General features: G+C 40.3%; 1 protein-coding gene, 1 non-coding gene and 1 pseudogene across 2 annotated transcripts in view; 2 read left to right on the plus strand and 1 right to left on the minus strand.

Moving 5' to 3' along the window:
* The window catches only part of MPP4 (MAGUK p55 scaffold protein 4), a 37,824-nt gene extending 26,361 nt beyond the window's left edge, over positions 1-11,463 (plus strand). The window contains exons 17-21 of the mRNA XM_054586208.1: positions 1,056-1,136; positions 3,541-3,634; positions 4,008-4,116; positions 9,095-9,229; positions 11,272-11,463. Coding sequence (XP_054442183.1) covers positions 1,056-1,136; positions 3,541-3,634; positions 4,008-4,116; positions 9,095-9,229; positions 11,272-11,463 — 611 coding nt within the window. The remainder of the gene's footprint in view (positions 1-1,055; positions 1,137-3,540; positions 3,635-4,007; positions 4,117-9,094; positions 9,230-11,271) is intronic.
* Positions 4,561-5,056, plus strand: LOC129080562 (cytochrome c oxidase assembly factor 8-like; annotated as a pseudogene).
* On the minus strand, positions 10,252-10,355 carry LOC129080823 (U6 spliceosomal RNA). Its single transcript, XR_008530221.1, has one exon. It is a non-coding gene; the product is annotated as a U6 spliceosomal RNA (small nuclear RNA).
* Positions 11,464-11,515: the final 52 nt, after the last annotated feature.

Here is an 11,515-nt window from a genome sequence, read left to right on the forward strand (position 1 = left end):
ATATGCCATAGTGTATTTGAATTTGTATAACGAGGTATATTGTGATGAGGTTGTAACTGAGGGTTTTTTTGTTGTTGTTTTTTTTTCCTGTTTAGAATTTGTTCTATAAGCATAGATGAGTGTTCTCCTAAACTGGACCATTAGTCTGTATAAGAAAATAAGTTTTTAAGATCAATTTTTCTAAGATATTTATAAGCACCTCTTTTAGAGAAGTGTGAAAAAAAGTCCTGGACTATGTCATTGGTGCTAAAGAACATGGCAAATACAGTTTTTTATTTGGGGCAACCTGTTTTTGTGGCCAAGATCTCCCCGAAGCTGGTTCTTCCAGCAGTAGTAACCTCCGTCTTACTGCATCTTCTCTGCACGTTCCAGCTGCGAGCAACGCGGTTCCCCACAGAGCAAACAACATGGCTGACAGCCAGGACCTGCTACAGAATTTGCAGGGCACAGCGCAAAATGAAAATGCAACGGCCCCGTATTCAAAAATCATTAAGAATTTCAATGTGGCAAAAGAAGAGCATTTCACCAAGTGCAGTATCCTAAGCACAGACCTCGTGTAAGGGCGCGGGTTCTATACCCCTGAAGTCAGCCCTGTCTCCAGTGGCTCCTGGGGTGTTGACTCACCTGTCTGTCAGGAAATGTGCCCCTTGACTTCTCCGAGTCACTGGACCTGTCATTGTGGAGCCTGATTTCTGGGATGTGACGTGATATAAACTTCATTTGAAGAGGAAAGGCAGGTTGTCTCAGATGACCTGAAATGAAGCCAAAGAATTCCCACAGGGTCCAACATTAGACGAAGTTTGTTGAGGTGATAGGTTCTGGCAATTCCCCACCTCGTTTCCAAATGTTGGAAAAGTGTGGGTTCTTCCGTGGGTCACCAGGAAAATTCCCAAAAGTCTTCTGGGGTTGTTCCAATTCGTGAGCTGAGAAGCTGTATAATTTCCCTAAGGACATTTGCTCTCAAGTTTCTTTAGTTAGGACTGAAATGATGATTTCACCACATAATTATACTTATCCACATCTAATGATTTCTGTATGTGACTGTTTGTGTTTAGGACCTTCTGGTGTTGGAGTGAATGAACTGAGAAGACAACTTATTGAACTTAACCCTAACCATTTTCAAAGTGCTGTGCCACGTATGTTTAATTTTTCTTTCATCGCAGTTCACGTTTTGGTAAAACTTTCTTTGCATCTTAATTATGCCTTACCATTTTTGTTGTGAAAATATAAGACACAGGGGATAGTTCTTAAAATTTCTAACTATATTTTAATATAGGGAAATGATTTATTAACTAGGCTACCAAAATGTGACTTTGTCTTTTTTTCATTTCTTAACAATCATGTAAGTGACTTCTCAGGAAACACCAATATTTACAGTAATAGCTAACATTCATTTAGTACTTATTATCTTTCTGGTACTGAACTTGACTCCTGTTTTTTTTAAATTAAATAATATAACATATGCATATTTAATGTTATATAAACTTGTAAGTATGATTATACCATACATAGTGGGAAGAGCTTGTGGGTGCTTCCCCTTCATCTCAAGGCAAGACAGAGCAACTTAGGGAAACCACTCAGAGAGCTTAATATATGTTTCCTGCAATTTAGGTGGCAAACTATACCTAAAGCAATCTAAAGGACGAGAGCTTAGAGGAACTGACCGATGCTGTAGTTTGGCTGCCCTTTCAGAGTCTGTCACAGCAAAAGTGTTGTGATGTTTCCCAAGGACCAGATCTGGGTGGATACTGTGGGGGAAAGTCACCTTGGGGTTGTCTTAGTTTCTACCCAAGAGGAAGTCTCAGCAGAAAGAGGCTGGAAGCGGACCCTTGGATACCTCGGGGTGTGGAGGAAATCATAAATGACTAGCTGGAACAAAGATGGATTTGAGATACTCGGCAGTGTGGTGTGGTGCTGGTAAGGGTTGCAAATTACCCAAACATCCTCTCAGAGAGAAAGAAAGAGCCAGGTGTAAACATGTGCCAAGTCTAAAGGAGCCAATGGCAGCCAGCATCAGTTATGTGATAATTTTCCTCTTCCTGCTTCCTCTCCTCTCTCTCTGCTCTCCAGCCTTGGCGACTTATAATACTGGGGAGGAGCCGTGGGAATGCCAAGACAGGGAAGAGAAGTGGGTTTTACTTCCTTCCCTGACTTCAGGCTCCCTGCTTTTTAAATTGATTGGTTTTAAGCTTCAAATGAATATGTTGCATTATGTAAATACCAATTCACAGACTTTAACATACCATATAAGATTTAGTCCAATAGAAGCCCAGGAAAAGGGATCATCTTGAGTTTATATTAACATAATTTACTATCATCTGAGAATGACAGTGTTTTTTTACTAGAACTTTTTTTAGTACAAAACTATGGAAGAAGTGGCATAATTGTAGCAACTCTAAGAATCTGAAGAGAGGTGTGAATAAAAAAAAAAATGACCCCTGATAATGTTTGTTTTTTGAGCCTCTTGAATGCCCTTAACTCCTTTTGTAATTTTGAACCTGTTTCAAGCTCCTACTATAGATCAGGTATTGATCTTTTTTATCCTTAAACTTTGTCAAATACAAATACACAAATTTTTTATGAATGAGGACAGTTTGTTGTAATGCAGATTAAAAGACTAGCTTTGCAGCATATATAGGACACAACTAGAACTGTGCCTTATGTATCTTTGTGTTGGGAGAACCGCATGATAGCTGAAACATAGACACTCAGTACATGTTAGTTGAATAAATGGATGCGCAAACAATGAATCACTCTTAGGGATTCAATGAACTCCTATGTTCTATACCAGGTGCTATGTAAGTTAAAGACTCTATAATCAAAGTGGTTGTATTAGTGAATTAGACTACATTCAGACTCCACTGATCTTTCCCTTTTAGAGATCCCTAAAGCTAATCTCCATTTCACTTGTTTATTAGTGCATCTGGGCAAGACTGCAGACCTTCATTGGCTTTCTCCATTTCAAATCTGAGACAATCTGGGTTAGTAAAAGAGATTAGTCTAGGAAGAGTCAGAACACCTAGGTTCTTGTTTTCAACTTTGCTTTTCATTAGTCTATGTATATGAGCAAGTTAGTTGCTCTCCAAAATCTTCAGTTAACTATGATAATATTTCACCTCACTGTGAGTGGGAGAGATGAAATGAGGTCTTGTGAAATGTACTATCTAAACATAAGATATTGCAGGTATTGCTACCTGGGAGCCTTTAGGTATCTTAGGGCTCATACATAATTCATTTATTTAGAAGTTAGAGCAACCGTTCCCTTAGGGCCTCCCTATCCTGGCTTAATACCGAATGCATTCTTGTCCACACCATGATTACTAAATAAAGGTTTACAAGTTAAATAATTTTGATATGAGAACTACTTCCTTATCACCCATTCAGACACCTTCTTTTTGGTTCTAGCATTTTTTAAATCTACCTGTTTATATATTCATTCATTTATCTTGATTGAACATTTTTATTCAAATGCATATTGGCAATAAATCAAAACATGTTGAAGACTGTAAGATCTTTTGAAAAATTCACTTTTTTTGGCAGATACTACTCGTTCCAAAAAGAGTTATGAAATAGATGGACGTGAATATCACTATGTGTCAAAGGAAACATTTGAAAGTCTCATGTATAGTCACCGGTAAGTTAGACGTTCAGAATCTAACTCTTGCTTCTGATTGTTTTACACTGCTTAGGCACTTTCCAAAGCTTCTGAGGTAACTTACTTTTGTTTCTGAAGAATTAACCAAAGAAATGTAAATCAATCTACTAGTACACCAGTCGTTGGGTTACAAGAGGGAGCAGAAGCGAAGTGCAAACTGTAGAGAATTCAGAGAAGTCATCTTCATAGTCCCAGATCTCCGAGTACTTTTTTTCTCCCGTCAAATGTCCACTAAATTTTTTGTGCTAGCAAAGTCCAATATTTCATTCCATTCTGTTTTTATTTTCATGGTACTACTAATAATACTTTACTTGTAGAAAGAGTTCTCGTTTTCTTTGTCCCACCCTTGCAGGATGCTCGAGTCTGGTGAGTACAAAGGCCACCTCTACGGCACCAGTGTGGACGCTGTGCAAGCTGTGCTGGAGGAAGGCAAGATCTGTGTCATGGACTTAGAGCCTCAGGTGGGTCTGCAGTGGCGTGTTTTCCATCTTCCCAAAATAACGAATGTATGTCATCCATTTTATACACATTCTATAGGTTTTATTCTGTTAGCCTTTTAAGGATAAGACCACTTCCCATTTCTAAGGGTCAGGATGTTATGTAAAAGGTCAATTGCCAATAGCTTGTCTTTAGTTAGGGAAGAAATTTAGTTTCTCTAACACAAAAACTGAGCAGCTGGCCATAAAGAAAACTTAGAATCTTGCTTTGACCTTGATCACAAAGGCATCGCAGTAATGTCTTCTGGAGAGAATAAGATGTTGCTTTATACAAGGAGATGAGGTTCCTGTGTTGTCATATCTATAGCTACCTCCCCAAGGCTGTCTGGGGAATGGAGCAGGAGTGAGCAAATTAAAGTAAGGTAAAGGGCATACAATGTTTGTGGTGCACTGCAAGGGCCGGGGACCATGGTGGCCTGGCGGACCCTGCGGAAGAGCAGTCCCCCTCCTCTCTGCAGATTCGGTCCTCCAAGGAAATCTGGCCATGACCGGATAGGACCGCCAGATAAATATTCAAACCTTCATCCCATTCATTTTTACATCCATGAGCATGAATCACCACTGCAACAAAAGCTCAGAGAACTGAGACAAGAAACATAAGAATGGAACCAACAGTTCTGGACAAATCAGAATTTGACATTCTGGAAGGAAAAAGAATTATTCATTCAAGTCTAAAAGCTAAAGACCTGGAACTGAGATCGGAATGAGGTCAAAAAGCAACATTGAATGCAGAAGAAATGACAACCTTTTACAAGGAATTTTTAAGTAAAAATTTTCAGAAGCATATTTATTATAATAGATACTGATACAACATAATTTTTCCATCACCTTCTTCATGAGAAGAGTGGCCCAGGAGAGCATTTGGGACAAGCTGAAACTGAAACAGAAGAAGACCAGCAGTTAGGAGCCCTCACGGACCCACCCGCCGCTCTCCATCACTTCCCTGAGAAGTGGCTGGTTCTAGGAGCTCATTTCATGAGGGCTCTAAAAGCCTGTAAGTGACCAGAGTCCCACCCCTTCTTCCTGGAACCCCTCGATTTCTGTACTTGTAGGGCGGGTCTGGGAAAATGCAGGTCCTGGTGGCCAGGAGCCACGTGGCTTTGTCCTGACTGTGGATTCGCAGCTAGCTCTTGGTCATGGAAGTGATAAATAAAACCCAACCACTGTGTGCCCGTTTTGTTGTATTTTTGAATTATACCAGCTTGAAACAAAAGAATGTGAAAACATTAATAAAACTTCGCCTGACAATTTTGACTGACTCCTCGGACGGAAATCAGTTGGAAGCTGCTGCACTGTCTCCAGCCCTCAGTAACCAAGCCCGAGAAAGGCAGCTGCCCTGGGCCACCGTGAGGACAGACTTGGAAGCAGGTGCAGCTCCTCTGTCAGAAACCAGGTGACAGCAGATGCACTTCAGAGAGCTTTCCTCCATTTGTGCCAGCAAGGTAGTAGAGCCCCTGTTTCCAAATAGCATGTACTAGACTACGTCCCTCTGTTTAAATTCTTGTAAAATCAGCATTGTTCGAATGAAGTTATATAAGGTTATGCGATGATGAGGTTCTCTGTCTTGCATCCTGCAGCCATGTGGCATGGGGAGGTCACGGCCTGCAGGAGGGGACACCTGCCTCAGCAGCCTCACCAAAAGCCACTTGGCAAACAGTTTTTATTCTAAAATGAGACAATAGACTTGTAAGACTGGATTTTTTTTTTTTTTATGGCTTATAAACCGCCACCGAAGATGATTTCCAAAGAGAAATTCCTCTAACTGGAGGGAGCTCTTCACCTACCTTGAGCCCCGTAAGTTCAATGCGCATGAACTGAGGGTGACAGTGAGAACCTCATCAGCCAGCGTCTGGGCGCCGCCGCCTCGGTCAAGCGCAGCCTTCCCTAGAGACACTGCCCTGGGGCCGGCTTGCTTCCTGGTCTGTTAACCGCAGAGGGGAGTTCATGCACCAAATAACACGGAATGCGGTTTCACAGAAAGAACAATATATCATTAGCCCCACGACTGCTGCTAATCGCGGATTCTCAACCTGTCACCCGGCATGTGTGACACTGCGTGCATCTACAGAGAAACGAGGGGAAAAGGGGTCCGCAGCAGGGTTAGGGTCCCAGACTAGGGTGTGGGGGAGCGGGGCGCAGGAGGCGGGGATCGGTTTGTGTGGGCGAGACCAGAGGGCCTGAGCTGTTTCCTAGCTTTTAATCTCTCCTCTCATCCGCTCGAATTCCCCGACTGACTTCAAGATCGTTGTCTTCTCCCTGGGTAAAAATGACCCTAAAATGAACAGCAACGTCCACTGGAATCCCATTCAGAATCTTTTTGCACATCAGTTCTTAGGAGACCTTGACAGTGACTTTTCATGGGAACAGCAAGAGACAGGTGGATCGTCTTTTGGAAGGATATTTGCTTTTCAGGCAGGTGAATCCCAATGTGGGCGGCAAAGATGTGTGAGTGGGCGTGCGCGCTCACTGCGTCCTTACAGACCGTTAATGGTACGGTATGCTGTTACAGGCCACCTGCGGTGGCAGAGGGAGGACGCGAGAAGGGCGAAGTATTTGTAAACTCTGGGATGACTGAACAACCACGCTTAGGTTGTGCTGTGCATAGGGCTTTGCAAATGTAGGAGTGCCCTGAAACCCCTACTTGGAGACGTTGGGATTACGTTGTCCCAGGTTGTTACCCTGGCACCCAGGTAGCTTATTTATCAGAACCTGGAGCAGATGGATTCTTCTGCCGGAGGCTTGGGGCCCAGGACCTGTGATTACATCGTGCAAGAGATTCTACCAACCGTAGCCCTTCCTGGTGGCTGAGATCCTCGGGGCCCCTAGAGGCAGCCTCCCCAGGATTCAAGGAACAGAAACTTACTCAAATGAGTAAGTCAAGGGTGGGGGGCCGGCAACTGCGAGAAGCTAGAGATCTCCAGAAACAGACCACCCGGTCCCCTGCAGCAGGAAAGCCTGAGAGCCCGGGACTTCGGATCACTGTTTATCAGCTGCCAGGGGGCAGGGGCAGGGAGGCAGTGACTGAGGGAACGAGTGCCCTGCAGACTCCAGGCTCTTACCAGAGCCCCCCCCACGGCGACCGTGCCTTCACAGTTCCACGGATGCTTTATCTAAGAGTGACTTAAAAAGCAAACATGTTTTGTATTCAGACAACGGAAAGCACAAGTGATTCTTTGACTCTGTAAAGTAAAAATTGTGACAGTAAAGCCTTCCTTTGACAAATGTCAGCCCGAAGCAGGGCCCCATGGTGACCATGCCAGCTGGAGGGGAAGCAGGAGTTGCTAGTGTCCCGGTGTCCCCCGTGAAGGGACCACGGCTGAGGCCCCGGGGCGCAGAATCACAAAAAGCACCCAAGAGGCCCAGAGTCCCAAGTGGTTCTCCTAAAGTTGTCTCCAGTTGACATAAATTGCGTGGGGATTAGGCACTGAGGGTTGGCAGGAGAGTTTTAGCCACTCAGGACCTAAGTGTAGTTTAAATCTCAGTGACCTTCACCTTTTCCTTTTGTAATAATAATTTAATGCCAACAAGTTTAATTTGACTCGTGGTGTTGACTGTTGCTAGGTTCTTAAATGCTCTGAGTGAATTCACCAGAAATGACAGTGCTGTTTTCCTCTTTCTTGGATTCTTAAACATTAAAGATTAAATGGCTGTGGAAAATATTAAAGTCACAAGTAAATGCAAATAAATTGTAATTAAGGTTATTTTGAACCTTACATTTGTATGCTAAGTTAAACAGGTACTGTGTTGTTTTAAGATGATCCTCTGTCACAGCCATATTCAAGTAAAGTATTTTTGTGGACTTTTAAATAATTACAGATTAAAGGTTATCTCAATGATATATTTTACACTGCTTTTCCCAGAAAATGTCTGGGATAAAATTTAATGCTTCTGTTTTCTGAATTAAAAAGTGAAATAAAATTGAGTTTCTTGGGAAAAAAAAGAATATTCAATGTATAGGCCCAATTTCTTTATTTTCTTTTTAATATTTTTATTATAATTTTTCCCATTACCATTTAGTCCCCTTATACTCCCACCCCCACACAATTCCCACACTGTTGTCCGTGTCCGTGAGTCCTTTTTCCTTTTTTGCTTCACCCCTCTACCCACTAACCTGCCCGGCCACTAGCCGTCAGCCTGCTCTCCATCTATAAGTCTCTCCCCATTTTCCTTGTTAGTTCAGTTTGCTCATTAGATTCCACATATGACTGAAATCATGTGGTAGTTGTCTTTCTCTAATTGGCTTATTTCACTTAACATAAAGTTCTCCAGGTCCGCCCATACTGTCACAAAGGGTAAAAGTTTCTTCTTTTTTATGGCTGAGTAGTATTCCATTGCATAAATGCCCCATAGCTGTTTTATCCACTCATCTACTGATAGACACTTGGGCGGCTTCCATATCTTGGCGACTGTAAATAGTGCTGCAATGGACATGGGGTGCTTATGTTCTTTTGAGTTAGTGTTTTGGGCCAATTTCTATAATACTTTTATTTCCTTTGAATTTTTTTTGTAGTCATTTAAAAAATATATGTGTATCTTGTGTGTAAAGAGAATCAGGGGACAATAAATTTGTTCTTACTTGGGTCAAAGCTGGTTTCAGTGTAAATATTTCAGTGGTAGCAACGGCAAGAGGTGATCGGCCTTGAGAGTCTGTTTTGGTGTTTGTCCTGTGAGATCACATATAGAATCCTTTTCTCAAATTTCAGTAAGGGAGTCATGGCTAGTAAGAGGAAGATCAGGATTTACAGTAAGTTTTAATTCTAGAACCCTATCTCTTAATTATTAAAATGATATTTTTAGACATGAGAACTTGAGGGCACATGAGAATATATTCTGGCTAAAAATAATTGCTAATTTCTGGTCTTAGAAATTTGGCAAATATTCATGTTGACTCTAGGAAATTAGGACTTCTGTTTTGAAATGTGCACCTAATTTTTCTGTGTAGGGTATTCAAGTGGCTCGAACCCATGAACTGAAGCCCTATGTCATATTTATAAAGCCATCTAACATGAGTTGCATGAAACAATCTCGGAAAAATGCCAAGATCATAACAGACTACTTTGTGGACATGAAGTTCAAGGTAAGACACAGAGGAAATGGATAAATATATTTTTTCTTCTAGTGAGAAATCACTGTATTATTGCCTCAGTATCCCTTTGTTGAGGAATATAATTTGTTTTTTTAATAAATAATGCCCTTATAATTTATTTTTACTGGACATAGTTTTAAATATTTTAAAAAGGTTCAATAATTGCTATAATGCTACTCTTATTTTTTCTTCTTTTTTCGGGGGAGGGCCTAGCTCTAAAAAAAGACCTTCAAACCACAGCTTGTAAACCTACACAGAAACTGGGTGTGCACAAGCCTGATATTTGTATTTAAAATGAATTATTTTACAAAAACATTTGAAAGTTTACTTTTAAAATGCTTTGGTGGCCCTGAGCAATGTGGCTCAGTTGGTTAAGCATTGTCTCACAAAGCAAAAGGTCCCCGGTTCAATTTCTGATCAGGGCACATGCCTGGGTTGCGTGGTCCCTTGTCAGGGTGCGTACAAAAAGCAACAGACTGATGTTTCTCTCCCTCTCTTTCTCCATCTTTTACCCTCTCTCTAAAAATAAATAAAATCTTTAAAAAAAATAAAAATGAATTAGTGAATATAGCTAAGTCATCTGTAATTTGAGGTATCTTTAGACATATTTCTAAACATAAAACATTTTATTAATATGATGCTAATAATAGAGGGGCCAAGCCAGGTGGGATTAATCAGTGAACCCCTCCTAAAATAGGTGATTTCCCCCCAGTTTTATATGTATATTTCTTCATTAAATTCACTTTAAATATCTTAAGTCATAGCATGTATTCAATGATGTGTATAAATCGTAAGTGTACCCCTCAATGAATTTTCACACCCAGATAACCATTGCCTTGATTAAGATATTGCATCCATTAATTTTGTGTGTGTGGTAAAAAAAAACAAACTCACATAACATAAAACACAAAACTTACCATCTCAACCATTTGTAAGTGTATATAGGTCAGTAGTGTTAAGTATATTCACATTGTGAAAACTATCTCCAGAACTTTTTTCACCTCGCCAAAATTAAACATATGAAATGTGTCACAAATTTGCATCCCATCTGTGCATAGGGGCCATGCTAACCTCTGTATCTTTCCAATTTTAGTATATGTGTTGCTGCAGTGAGCATGAGAGATCTTTACAGTATCCTTTTATATTTTTAATCTTCATATTTTTTAATGACTATTGTATGAAAGTCTCACTCTCCAATTTGCATTTCAGATACTGGGGTCCATGGATGTATGTTCTGAGTCTGAGTCTATGGGCATTTAAAATTATGTTCTCATGTTTATGGCAATCTAAACAAGTTAACAAAATTACTTTTGGATCATGAGTATGGATACCTTGTAAAGGAGTACTGCCACAAGATTATAGTGCCTGCATTTATATGTTTATGATTGCATTGGCAACAAGTTGTACTATTGTAATTGTTATGGACAAATAAGAAAATAACAGCATGAATTTAATCCATTGGTGCCAGGTAAAGGCCAAATGACCTTCACTGAATGAACATTTCACAACAATAGAAATAGACAATATTATAGGTAATTAAGTCACCATGAAGCAAAGTGTAATCTAGGTATGCCTAATTCAATAGAACCATGTCATACTATTCTGTTAAAAGTGACCATTTTGTATCTGCAAAATAATGCCATTCTTATCAATTACATTCTATTTAAATGTTCACTTGAAATTTATGGTTTTTATTTATATTTAAGTGGTAAAGTTTTTGATTTTGTGTTATGTGTACATGGTTTGAGAGCTTCAAGTATTTAATAATAGGATATTATAATTTAGTCCAAATGGGGAATTGAGAGGATTGGTCTGTCTACAAACCATTACTTAAATTTGTAAAACCTTGACCAGGGAGACATTAGTAAGGCTAAAGATAGAAACATAAGTTTTGTGATTTAAAATAGAGGACATTTATTTTATCTAATTTTTAAATAAATAGTTTGAAACTGAATGTAACAGCATAAACTGTATATTATTTCTACTTGTCTTGTTAAGTTTGTGGTATTTGTATTTTTCTGCTTCTCCCAAAGGATGAAGATCTACAAGAGATGGAGGATTTAGCCCAAAAAATGGAGACTCAGTTTGGCCAGTTTTTTGATCAAGTGATTGTGAATGACAACTTGCAAGACGCATGTGCCCAGTTGTTGTCTGCAGTTCAGAAGGCTCAGGAGGAGCCTCAGTGGGTGCCAGCAACATGGGTTTCTTCTGATACTGAGTCTTAAGGGCTTCCCTTTAATGTTGGAGTTTTAACAGTGTTCATCTGTTACAGAGCTC

This window comes from Pteronotus mesoamericanus, unplaced genomic scaffold (assembly GCF_021234165.1).
Source record: "Pteronotus mesoamericanus isolate MK-2021 breed Mesoamerican mustached bat unplaced genomic scaffold, CSHL_Meso_final contig_90, whole genome shotgun sequence".
Lineage (NCBI taxonomy): Eukaryota > Metazoa > Chordata > Mammalia > Chiroptera > Mormoopidae > Pteronotus > Pteronotus mesoamericanus.